This window comes from Empidonax traillii, unplaced genomic scaffold, assembly GCF_003031625.1.
Source record: "Empidonax traillii isolate 1590-97213 ecotype Southwest subspecies unplaced genomic scaffold, ASM303162v1 scaffold991:size255050, whole genome shotgun sequence".
NCBI classification, from domain to species: domain Eukaryota; kingdom Metazoa; phylum Chordata; class Aves; order Passeriformes; family Tyrannidae; genus Empidonax; species Empidonax traillii.
Window position 1 is genome coordinate 165,648 of NW_020956184.1, and position 13,188 is coordinate 178,835.

Below are 13,188 nucleotides of genomic sequence, written 5' to 3' on the forward strand. Positions count from 1 at the left end.
CATTCTAGTTTTCATCTTGGATTTCATTTATCTTTATTTTGTCCTTTAACATTATCTCCTAACTGTGCAATAAGTCTGATGGGCTTTTAGGCACTGATTTAAGATTTTCTGAGCATATTCACCACTTATGAGGTTGATTTGAGATATTTGCACCTGGTTCTTAGCCTTTAATAAAAGATGCTGCCTAAAGCTCAGCTAAAAAAACTTGGGATATTTGAAGGCTGGTGGTAGAAAAATGCTGGTTTGTGTCTTTGGGGATGAAATTAGGAACATTACAGAAGAAGAAAGAGTTGGTGCTGCTTTTGAACCAGTACTGGCAGCGTCCCTGGGGTGTTGTAAAACTTGTTTGCATTCTTCAAGCATGGCAGAAACTATTTTTGCTTTTTAATGAAGAACATACTTCTCTTCCAAATGATTTTTTTTCCCCCTCCTTTCCCCTGCACATGACAATTGAGGAGGCCCATGTCTTGCATCCTGAGTAATCCCCAAATCCCGTGTCACATGGCTATAAAAACCACAATCTTCTCCCCAAATCGTGCGTGGGCCACTCAGGTGAGAGCACAAGGTGCCAAGGAGCAGGATTTCTCCACTGGGGAGAACCAAACCAACCATCCAAACCCCTCCTGCCCTGGTGTTCCATGGAGAAAAGCAGCCAAAATCTGGCTGGTATGCTAATAATTAAAAAGTTACTAGCACAGAAGAGCAGCTGAGGCAGGAATGGTGAACTCACCGGGCAGCAGTGTCGAGTAACTGGTACCACGTTGTTCTTTACAAGTTTAAAGATGAAATTTGTTGTTTAATGTCATCTTCTGGCTTGTGATCAGCTGGAGTGTCCGATGGATGTTTTCTGATAAGTTTGAAGGGATATAATTTATACCAAACAAGAGATCCTGAGTGCTGAGATCTGTGAAACCAGGTGAAGTTTGACATGTTTCTAGAGTCACAAAGAGATGGGGAAAAGGAAGAGGAGGAAATCTGCATTATTCAGTGAGCAGAGACCTGGTGTTCCAAGCCAGCACCTTCCCAAGTTGGGGAATTTTGCTCTTCCCTCCTCCCCTGCAGCGAAAGCTGGGAGATAAAGTACTGCAGGAGAGATGGATTAATGGAGAAAACCTCCTGCAGGGAAAACACAGCTGGCTTTGGAAGGGTCAGGGGGGGCTGGGAGGAGCTGAGGGCGAGGAGAACTTGGGGAAGGTGAAGTCTGGAGACATTCCCTCGCTGGGACACCGACCCAGGGCTTGGGGCAGAGAAGAGCTAAAAGTGAGACTCGGTTTATGCTTTGGTTTATCAACAGCAGCTGTGGAACCCCCTCCTGCACCTGCTGCTTTTGAAGTCCTCACTGGCACGTTAGCTCAGCCCTGCCGGGTAAAACCAAGGAGGGCAAGAGGCAAAGGCTTCTCCCAGGAGAGAACGTCGATTTATCCGACTTTTCTGTCGCTTGGGTTGCAGTTTGAGCGGCACGACCCGGTGGAGGGGCGGATCACGGAGCGGCAGTTCGGGAGCATGCTGCTGGCCTACAGCGGGGTGCAGTCCAAGAAACTCACTGTCATGCTCAAACAGCTCAAGAAGCACTTCCAGGACGGAGAGGTCGGTGGCATTCATGGAAAATTTGGGGGGGGGGGGAAGGCAACCATTTCCGTCTCCTTAGGGAAAGCAGCAGGGAGACACCCCTGGCAGGGAGAGGGAGGAGATGAGAATGCAGTGGGCAGTGCAAGCTCGTTCCTATGGAAATGGAGGCTGTAATTTTAAAAATTAAATTTGCTGAGCAAATTTACCCCGGCTCTGGAGCCAGAACAAACATTGCTCCTGCTTCCTGGCTCGACCTTGGATTAATTAGCTGCTGCGACCGGGGGGTTTATTATTTAGTTATTAATTTCTGTGAAAAATTATTTTGAGGCACTCACAGTTTAGAGAGGGGTAAGTTTGCAGACCCTGCACTCATTAATTCAGTGTGAGACCTTGGAATAAGACATCCACAGCACAAGGACGTGCTTTATCAGGTAAGGCAAGTATGGGCTGAGGAATTACTTTGAGCATTAGAATTTTACATCTGCTCCTATAAAGCTAGAATGTTCTTTTATTAACTGGGTTATAAACAAGCAGTTCTTCAAAATGAGAATGGATGGAAAGTCTTTGGCTGCCTGTTGGGCCAGGCTGGCTGTTTTAGAGCTGCTTCCTCCTGACATCAGAACTGGAGTTTATTTCTTAACTGGTTTAGATGCCAAGTGTGTTATAAAACACAAGTTTTGACCAGGGTCTGCTCCTTTTTTGTCCCCTATTGGTGCCTTAATAGGACTCCTACATTTACAGGAATGATTTGATTTTTCCAAGGAAAAAATGCTTCAGTGCAGCATGTGTCTCACAGAAATTATCAGCTCTGCTGTTAAAGTTTGCAAATAGTCGGTTCTTTTGCTGCGATTTTTGTTTTTTAATTTATGTATGTGTATAGATATTACTGAACAGTAGCTGGATGAATGAGAAAATAGGCAGAGGGGATTTATTTTGGAAGGCTTCTCACAGCAGATGTTTTCTTCCTTTCATGTGTAAGCCGAGCCCCCGACATCTGTGCCAGAGGAAGAACTTTTTGTTTTTACCTCATCCCCAAATCAGCCAGACTGTGTTTCTATTTGCAGACAACCAGATTCAGAGCAAGTCTTTTATCTTCTTTTTATTCCAAGGACTTTCAAGGAGAGGAAAATGGGGAATAGGACAAGACAAAGTACATTTGCAAGGGAGTGGAACTGTTGGAAAGTCCACAATTCCTTACCCTGGTGAAGATGAAGCTCCCAGTAACTGCACCAAAGCCACCCAGCGAGCTTTCCCTTGAAAATGCAGATATCTTTTGAGAGGTTTCTTATGGAATCTGCCAAACATCCTCTACCTTGTCTGATGCAATTACCTTCCTGCACAAGGCGATCCTGGCAGCCTCCAAAACCATCAAGCTCTGGGTTTAATCTAATCTTTAGCTGTTCTCCAGCATTGTTACTCTACATTCCTGCTTTCGGGAGTGTTTTCTTGCATTAACCGATAATCTGCTTTTTTTTTTTATTATTTTTATTTTTCTCGAGGAAAAATCCCATCTTACCCTGGATATGTGAACTTTGCATATTCAGCAGAGCTGCTTTGTGTAAACTTGCTCGTGATTGTCCTCCTCAAGTTATGCTTACACGGCTGCTTTTCTCCCAGTGAAGAGGACCTGAGTCCAGTAACATTTACAAGCAAAGCGTTTGGTATATTTATGCCTCACTAACCACTAGAAAACCAAGCTGGCTCTTCAGAAACTCTTCAGAAACTAGTGATTTATGTCACTGTCTGTGTGTGCCTTGGGGGCTGGCTCAGGTATTTTCCTGTGGAGGTGGCAGTGAGGTGTAAATTCTCCCTGGATTCCCAGGGAAAAAAGCCCTCATTTTTGAAGGAGGTCTTTGAGCTGTCGTGCTCTAAGCAGGTGTTTGCTCCTGGAGCCTGCCTGCTTATGTTGTGTGAGTGTTACTTGAATGATGGAAGGGTTCAGGCTTATGAATCAACAGCTGGAGCTACAAAGGCTTTGAGGGAGGTAATCTGTCATCTGTTGACTTGCTGGTACAAGCCCTGAGGTTGTCCCAGTCTCTGACTTTATTTGTGTTTTAGTAGCTGGGACAGAGTTAGTGCTGATGCCTGTCTCAGCTACGGGATTCCTCAATAAAATATTAAATTTCACAATACTACTGGCATTGTTGCTACAGAAATTCAGTGTCTGTCCTTATGACATCCTCCCAGGCCAGGAGCATGTCAACCAGGAAAAGCATAGCAGGGAGGCATCCTGGCAATTGCAAAGATATTTTCTCCTGTACCAAACAGAGAGATCTTTGCAGTGCTTCCTGCAGAAGCACTTGATTTCTTGGGTTTTGGTGGTGTTTTTTTTTTTTTTTTTTTTTGCTTAGGACAGTGTTTAATTTAATTCTGCTGAACATCTCGGGAAGTGGGGCAGGTCCACGTTCAAGGAAAGCTCCCTGCAGAGCCACCAGGGATTTTTCCAGCTCTCTTGTCCACGGGTGCTATCCCATTTTGCCATCTCATCCTTTCTGGCCTGGCTCCCTGAATCCAGGGCTGACAAAGCCTGCTGTTGGTGTGTCGGCGCACACGTCAATCGTCGGTGCGTTGCCACACGCTCGGTTTTACAGCAAAGATAGGAACAAGCTGCAGTTGTCAGTGTGAGAAGCCCTTAAAAATGTGCCTTTTTTTCCTTCCCAAAGAAGATTGGTGGCTTCTTCCCTGGTGAGGAGTTGTTTGAGCAGGGTTACAGCAGATCACGTAGATTTATATTTGACAGTGCCTGCTGAGTGTGTGCTCCCTCATCCAGACCATGGAAGCTGTGCCCTGTAATGCAGTTGGGATGTTTAATATCTTGCTCTATCAGTCTGTTGTGCTAGGCAGGATAGGAGGAGCCTGGACCTCTACTCCTCTTGACAAGCTGATTTATCTTTTCCAAAGAGGAAGGCTGAGTGGTTGTTACTGTGCTGATGATTTACCCCCTCCTTGACTGTGCTGGGGAAGTTGGAGGCTCCAGCCCTCATCACAGCACTGCTGTGGTTGTGCTGGTGCTAAACAGGTGGATAAAATCAGGTGTAGTGTGAGCAGGTGGGGGTCCCAGAGCTGCAGCTCCTCTCCTGGGGTCTCAGGATGAGGCTGTCCCAGGTGAGCAGAGCAGACATCGATCCAGCCCCGCAGCAAAGCCGAGCGGGGCACGTCTGTACCTGCTGTGCCTCGCAGAGTCACCTGCTGGGGAAGACCTGGAGCCCCCCAGGGATCCCTGAACCTCGTGGGAGAGACCTCACAGCTCACGGACTATTCCACCTTGTCATTGCAAGTGTGCAGGCTTCCAAAAATAAGCATTTTTGGAGTGTGCACTTCCCCTCTGTCTACAGCGTTGGGCCAGTGAGCCACTCTGTCCTTTCCAGGTTGTGTCTGTAACCTCCCATTCCCATCACCACGTGGGTGTCTTCTCTCTGTCCTAGGGGCTGACATTTGAGGAGGTGGAGAACTTCTTCACTTTTCTGAAGAATATAAATGACGTGGACACGGCTTTGAGCTTCTACCACATGGCTGGAGCTTCTCTGGATAAAGGTATTAAAATTTGGTGGGGGACGTTGGGGTGCTGAAAGCCCAAGGGAGCACAACTCATGCCATGTCTTTGGAGCTGGGAAGGTGTCAAACAAGCCCAAGCTGACAGGTTAAAAATGTACCCAAATTGCAATTCCTTCCTGCGATGAGATGTTTAACTCGCTACATCCCTGGATAAAGAAGGATTTCGAGTTTTGTGCTTCCCCAGTTTTAGACAGAGAGGAAGAAAGGCTGAAATGTGCAGCCTGGGTGGACACAGCAGGACCATTCTGATGTGAGCAGAGGCAAGATGACCTAGTGAGTGTATCACAGGCTCTGCTTCCAGATCCCAGGGACACCAGTGTTCCTTCTTCATCCCCACCTTCTGAAGTGACCTTTTTTATTCCCTTTACAAAGGAGACTTGAAAAAACTGTAAAAAAACCAACCAAACAAACAACAAAACTCTTGCCAGCTTCCTTCGTGTGGAGATCCCTGATCCACAGGGAAAGGCACAAACCAGCAGTGGGGCTGGTGGCAGGAACTGCTCAGCCCTGGATTTGTTCCAGCTCTGCTCAAAAATCAGAGGCTTTGCCTAGAAATAAGGGTTGTGTGGCCAGATGCTGCCTTTCTGATGAGAAATCCAAGCAGTGGCAAGCGCCTTTGGAGCTCCCAGGTGTGCTGGAGGGAAGGAAGGGGTGGCACTGGAACCTCACTGAGCTCCCAGACTGAGCATTAAAGTCTGTCCAGAGTCAGTGTGTGTGGCCAGAGGAGTGAGCTGATTAAACCTCAGAGCTGGTGTTTCCTGGGGAGCTTGGTAATAACGTGGTTTATTGATCAGCCCAGTCCATATCCTTCTTCTCACTGTGTGTTTCCTTTTCTCATCTGGTCTGGATCAGGTGTGTTCTCAGATCTGACACACTGATGTGAAAAAAGAAAGGCAAAAAACCTACCCCAAACCATACATTTCAAACCAAAGTCCAGCTCTCTCTGCTGCCAGGATTTATCACAGGTTTCTCTTCTAGATTTTTTTTTTTTTTAAGCACTCAGCCTGGGGTTATAAAAAAAAGATGTCAAACTCATTAAAAGTTTTTTAGGCTAAGTGGAAACTCTTGTCTTACTAGAAAGTTAAAGCTGGTGTATTCAGGCAGCTGCAAAATTAAACATTTCAGAGGTAAGGTATTCCAACTGCTGCTGTTGTGGGAATATGAAGGCATTAATAGGTTTTTGGGCAGTGGAATTACAGAGGGAGTCAAACGTGTCCCATCTCTTCTTGTGTGTGTCAGCAGCTCTTCTCATCTTCAGTTTTTTTGTGGGGGGAATCATTTGTACTCATTGTTTTATATCACAGTTACCTTAAGACTTAAAAGAAGCTGATAGGATTTTTTTTCTTTTTTTCAAAGTAAAAATACCAAGTCTGGGTATGCTGCTGCTGCTGCTGCTGCTCTGAGCCCTTTCTGCAGCCTCCCATGAGGAGGTCACAGCCCAGCAAATCCAATTTACTTGGTGTCTACAGGAAATTAGCAGCTGTCCTGTTGTGGAATGTGTGTTTGTGAAGAATTTAGGGCTGGGTGCAGTTGGTAAATCAGTGTGATTGCTGTTTAGTGACGTGCCATTAACGAGCTGGTGCTGGAGCTGCAGCCACGGAGGTGGGAGTCTCTGGTGGGGTAAGGGAACCTTCCTCAGGCAGAAGAGGGGCCAAATGTAAACCAAATAAGCAATAAATGGGGTGTGCTCTCTTAAAAGCCAAGCTTTCACAAGGCTGCTTATTAAAAACTAACAAATCTAAAAAGTACTGGTCGGATGGGGAGGAGGAAGAGGATAGTGTGTGTCAGAATTTGCTGCTAACAATGCAGCAAACATTATTATAATTTTAGAAGGACTGTTTAAAATTTAAGAGGAAAAAAAAAAACAAACAAACTGGATGGTACCAAACAGCCAGAGCCTGACAGGCTGTTTTCTGTGCTGAATTAAAGTCGCTTCTTCTTCTTCTTCTTTTACAAAGCATCGTAAACCTGTATTTTAACGACCCATTTAATAACACCCAGATTATTTGTTAGCCCATCTTTCATTTTCCCAGGAACAGAACGGCTGTCATTCCCTTAAATCATAGGCATTCCTTAGAAAACTTCCCCAGCCTGGGCTCACAGCTGGCAGCAGGAGAGGAGCTGAATTCAGAGCTTATTCCCCTCTGCAGTCCTGGCTGTGAATTGCACTTTTTTTTGGCCCTGCCTCCAACCAGACCTTCCAGGCAGCCCTTCTGCTGATGGAGAGCCATGGAATAACTCCTTTGGGCTTCAGGGCAAGGCTGGATGGATGCACTTTGCTAGGAATGGGCCTAAGCAAGGGGAGATGGCTAAGCCTCTGGATACCCTCATGTCCAGCGGGGTCACCTACAGTCAGATTTGGGATATCTCCAAGAAATCTCCTTTCTTTACATATTTATGCCTGTGGATATGACACAATCAGTGGGTCATGCTCTGCTTTTTTCCCCGATCTCCCTGACTTTCTGTTGTGCTCCCTTTGATGTCAAAACAGTTTCTCCTCCAGCTGCAGCCTCACATTTTGAGGAGAAAAAGACAAATGTACATGCGAAAGTGATCTGAAAAAAAGTTCAGTTGATTTTTGCTGGTCCGACTGTCATCCAGCATTTCCAGCTGGGGTTCTCGAAATGAGATGTGTGTATCAATGTGAGACTGATTTCTGGGAGCCCAAAACACGTGTGTCCTGCCTTTCCATCCTGGAATGGCCCAGGGCAGGGAGCCCTCCCTCGAGTGCCATTTGGCAAACAAAGGCAGCAGCCCAGCTGGCCATTATTTTGGCCAAATGTGGGATTATTCTCAAGATGGAGGGGGGAAAAGGGGAGTTTGCCATCTGGCAAGGCTCTGCTCTTGGGGAGGCATTGCTCACGGTGTGGTTCTGGGAACTGGAGTGGAAAAAAAGGATAACTGTGTCAGACACTAAACTTGCATAAAATAACTCAGATGGCTCATTAAAGGAACCAGTGGGAGACACCAGTGCATGGAATTTTAGGAGCCTTTCAAGATAGAAATGTGGAAGTCATTTTAGCTGGTATGAAATGCAGGAGACTTTCCATGGAGAGATGGATTCAGCCATCCCAGAACCCCAAATCTGGACGAGCTTTGTTTTAGGAGATCTTTCCCCGGGTAGCACCTATTTCATTTTGTGAAATGGTCAAAAGAAATTACGTGGGGAGGTTTCCTTGAATTTTATTTGCCTCTCTGAGCTACCTCCTGGTCTGGAGCGTGTGTGTCAAAATGGAAAGCAGAGCCACTTTCCCCCTTCCTTGTGATTCCTTAAAAACCAACACAATCCTTGCTGAGCACAGCACGGTCACACAACCCCTGGGAAGTAATTTGGGCATCAAGCAAGAGCGATGTGATGGAGCTGACACTTGTGCAGCTGGATTAATCAAAGAGGAAGCAGGAACCTGTAAGGACAAGTTACAGCTGGGAAAAATAAATAAGAGGAGGGGAGGGATCAGGTAGGTAGAAATGGAGGGAGTGGGGTGAAATCTCAGCAGAAAAACATGACTTTTATAATTAAAGAACTTCAGACAAGGGATAATGGTTTTAAACTGAAAGGGGAGGTTTAGATTAGGTGGTATTTTTTCCCTCGGGGGAAAAATTAAGCTTGGAAAGAAGTTTAGATAATCTTTTTTTTTTTTTTTTATACCTAAACCTCTTTTTCCTCGAGCTTTATGTGTTCCTGAAGTCCTCCAGCAGCACGTGGGGCAGGTGGGAGTGACAGCACTGGCTGGAGCCAGGATTGTATTTAGGGAATGAGCATCACCCTCACTGGGGAGGAAAAAGGTTCCTTTTTACAGAGGGATATGTAAAATCCAGAGACATTAGAAACTGAATTTACACTTGGGAATAGCAGGAGCCTACTTGAGATTATATATATATATTTTTTTTAATCCAGCTTCTGTGTAAATTCAGTTTTTTCCTGCATTATTTAGGAAAAGGTTTTATAGGGGAATAGGACACGATGTCGGCTGTGGATTCCTCCCCAAAAGCCCCAAACCTCACTCAGGTGAGCAGAAATGGGGTGGAAAGCACCAATAATCTACACATTCATGAAAGAAAAATCCTGTTAGGAACACTTCATGCAGTTTCTAATTAATCCAGTTACAGTATAGATTGGATGCTTATTTTTTTCCTTTCTGACACACGACACATAACTCTTCAAAATTCCTGTAGGGCCAAGAGCTCTGCAGAGGGACTGGGATGCAGGGTTCCAGAAGGATGCTGTGGAGGAAAGGAGAGGCTCTTTTGGGTTTCAGGCTGATCTTGTGATGCAGCACTTCCCTCTTTTCCCTGGCTGCAGGGGAGCTCTGCAGCTAAACATTCCTCCCAGTCACTGCACAAGGTCTCTCCAGATGGGGTTTCCTCAGGTCAGGCCTTGTAGGGAAGCAATTTAAATACACTCACAGCAGCCCTAGTCAGGGCTTTTTTTTTTTCCCCATTTCCACAGCAAAATCCACTGCCCAACCCTGCCAGGTTGATGGCTCCGTGGCCTGTTCTTTTCTAGAGGTGGGAATAAAACTACCGGTCTGGGGAGAAAAGGGAAGTCATTCCTTACAACTCTATTTTATGGCAAGGTTAACCTGGTCTGCACACTGGAGGAGGATGGAGAGTTTGTTCTGCAGTTATTTGCTTTGGGTTGCAACAGGAAAACCAGTTTTTCTTATTCCCAGCCTGCTGGAATAGTTGCTTCATAGAGTATCACCTTTGCAACACTGTCAGGAGGAGCTGCCAGGAGGTTTCCCACCTGGAGCTTGCTGTGGTGCTGACACTTCCTTCTGATTTTGTAACCAAAAGTGTGGGGGGGAAAAAAACCACCTCATCTCGGGGAGGTTTTTAACATTTACGTTGCCCCACCCGGGTGTCAGCAGCCCCTCCACACCCAGGCAGCGAGGCAGGGGGAAGGTGGGGGCTCGGGGGAGCTGTTTTTGAGGCGTGTGTGTTGTCCCCTGTGTTGCAGTGACCATGCAGCAGGTGGCCAGGACGGTGGCCAAGGTGGAGCTGTCGGACCACGTGTGCGACGTGGTGTTCGCGCTCTTCGACTGCGACGGTGAGTGGCCCGGGCTGGGAGAGAGGCCATCCAGGGGAGGAAACATAGAGGGAAAAAGTGCCCTGCTGTTCTTTGGGATCTGTAGTGATGCTCCTTCTGGGAAGGGCATCCAGTGGTACCCACCTGCTGAGCGCTGGGTTTGGTGGGTTCAGCTTCTTTCCCCCCCCTCCCCAGGACTCTACTTTGTGTCACAAAAGGAGCTGCTGCGCTCCAGTGTTGGAAACAAGCCCATCTGGGGATCTTATTTCCAAAATCCTGGACAAATATCAGCTTAATTAATTCATGGCAGCTCTGTGCCCTGCTGGGCAGCTTGTTGCTCTGCTGGCCCGAGCGCTCTGAGGGCGGTTGTTGCCACACTCAAGCACTCTCGGGTTGATTTAATGAGACTTAACTGCAGTCTTTGCCACCAGGGAATGGTGGCAGCAATTCCAACTTGGAAAGCAGGATATTCTGCGTTTGCCCAAAGCTGTCCAGCCAAAACCAGAGCGCTTGCTGGCTCCCTGCTCCTCCAGCACAGTCACTGGGATCTGGCAGCTCTCAGTGGCAGTGGTGGTGGGGCATAAACATGAACGTTTAAAAAATATGTTTAATTATTTTACTCCTTCTTGTCCCTCTTGGTTTCAGCCCCAACTGGCTTCTTTGCACCTTTCTGAGGTCACATCTCTTGTTTTATTTTCTTCTGTGCCTCAGTGCCACTTTCTGATATGATTTTCAAGCCAGATCGTCAGGCTGGAGCGAGCCAAAACGCATCCAAATATCCCCCATTTGCATCCCCTCAGAGGAGAATCTGCTAAATATTTTGATAGCAAAGCTTCGAGGGGAAAGACTTGGGTTGCCAGAAGAGTCCCTCTAGGAAGGAATCAAGTGGAAAAGCAGGCACAGACCTCTTTTGTTTATTATTTTGGTGTTTTCACTCCGTCAGTGTTTACAGACATTACCACGTACACATCAAAAACCTGCAGCACCGGAGGGAATTTCCCTCGTCCCTTGATAGGTTGCTGGAACTTTGCTGCCCAGGGCAATATTCTCAATAACCTCACTGGATTAATGAGAATCTTCCCTTCTACTCCATCAAGGAAAATTTGTGCTGTTCCCCTGCACTCCTGGAATTTCCTAAATCACTTCAAGCAGAGAGTTTCCTGGGGGTGCATTTGCTTTTCTGCCTCCAAGACCAGCCCTGCAAGGGGCAGCATCCAGAGGGCTGGGATTTATACACCATGCCTCGGGAACCCTTGCTCAGCGGGGTATTTTGGGAGGTGGAAGCCAAAGGTGACTTCAGGCTCTCCAGGGAATGACGACAGCTGTGCTGCCCTTTAACATCATCACTTTAAGGATAATTGTGGTGGGTTGCTGATGATTCTCCCTCCTCCTCGCAGGGAACGGGGAGCTGAGCAACAAGGAGTTCGTTGCCATCATGAAGCAGCGGCTGATGAGAGGCCTGGAGAAGCCCAAGGACATGGGCTTCACTCGGCTCATGAGGGCCATGTGGAAGTGTGCCCAGGAGACAGCGTGGGATTTCACGGCGCCCAAGCAGTAGCGGGGTCGGGGAGGAGCTCCCACATTCCCTGGATCAGCCCCGGCACCACAGCAGGGTGGCCCCGGGCTCTGGCTGTCCATGACAGGAGGTTTTTGTAAATCCAAGGTAGATATCCCAGCCTGTTGTTATTTGCAGCTTCTGCTTGCTGCTGGCTCCCTGAAATTCCCTTCTCTCAGGAGAAAGGAAGGGACTTCCACTGCCACCACCCCCGTGCTGTGCTGTGTGGGAGAGCTGGAGGTGGAGCAAGCTGAACCCCAATCACCTCTGTTAATGCCACGACAAAACGGCACCAAGGGTTATCTTTGCTCTTACACTGCTCCTAAAGGAAAGATCCCTGGGTTTCCTGGATCCCACACCAGGATTTCAGACGACCAAGCACTCCGTGCCCTCCCCATGGCCTGGAGGGTGCACCCCTTGGGCCCAGGTGCTGCCTCGGGGTAAGAGCAGCTCAAAGTGGTGGAGCGGCTGGCTCTGCTGCCCTTCCTGCCTCGCAGGAGGTCCCTGATGGATTTCCTCAGTGGAGAGCCCTCTCTGTGGGGAATTTGTCACAGGAATGTGGTGACAGATGTCTGCTGAGTGCTGCCCTCTCTGTAAAGTGTCCTGTAAAGGTGTTGCTCACAACAGCGTGGCTCGTGGCTCGTCTCTCTGGGTTCCTGGGGCACAGGACATGGAGTGTTTGGGAAGGGGGAGGGGGGAAAAAATCCCGTGGCTTTTCCAGAGCTGGAAAGACAAAGGGGATAAATCACTTCTAGAATACTTTCCTTCCGCAGCATAGGAAGGACATGGAGCTGCTGGAGCAAGTCCAGAGGAGGCACCAAGATGATCAGAGGGCTGGAGCAGCTCTGCTGGGAGGAAAGGCTGGGAGAGCTGGGATTGTTCAGCCTGGAGCAGCTTTGGGGTGACCCAGTTGTGGCCTTGCAGGGCCTGAAGGGGCCAGCAGGAAAGATGGAGAGAGACTATTTAGAAGGGATGGAGTGCCAGGACAAGAGCGAATGATTTCCCAGTGACAGAGGGCAGGGTTAGATGGGATACTGGGAAGGAATTCTTCCCTGTGAGGGTGGGGAGGCCCTGGCACAGGGTGCCCAGAGAAGCTGTGGCTGCCCCAGGATCCCTGGAAGTGTCCAAGGCCAGGTTGGACGGGGCTTGGAGCAACCTGGGCTGGTGGAAGGTGTCCCTGCCTGTGGCAGGGAGTGGAAGGGTAGGAGCTTTAAGATCCCTTCTACCTCCAGCCATTCCCTGATTCATACTGGAATATCGATCCTGCTGTTGGAGATCATTCCATCTGCTGTCATCTCCTTCCTGCCCTCATTTCCCTGCTCCACACTCGGGTGTGGGTCCCATGGCACACACACGTCACAACCCTCAGGCACGAGCTGAGGGTGCAGGTTTGCCCCCCACACACACCCCTGCCGGCAGGAGGGCCTGTTCTTCCCTCTGTCCTGCTCCCCATGGACAGCCTCCATGGAAATACCACCAT

General features: G+C 48.1%; 1 protein-coding gene across 5 annotated transcripts in view; it reads left to right on the forward strand.

Annotated features, from left to right (window-relative positions):
* The window catches only part of MICU1 (mitochondrial calcium uptake 1), an 84,293-nt gene extending 71,961 nt beyond the window's left edge, over nt 1-12,332 (forward strand). For all 5 annotated transcript variants that reach the window (XM_027903678.1, XM_027903681.1, XM_027903682.1 and 2 more), the window contains 4 exons: nt 1,450-1,587; nt 4,995-5,103; nt 10,085-10,174; nt 11,551-12,332. In XM_027903678.1, the coding sequence (XP_027759479.1) occupies nt 1,450-1,587; nt 4,995-5,103; nt 10,085-10,174; nt 11,551-11,711 (498 nt within the window). In that variant the 3' untranslated portion in view covers nt 11,712-12,332. The remainder of the gene's footprint in view (nt 1-1,449; nt 1,588-4,994; nt 5,104-10,084; nt 10,175-11,550) is intronic.
* The last annotated feature ends 856 nt before the right edge of the window (nt 12,333-13,188 follow it).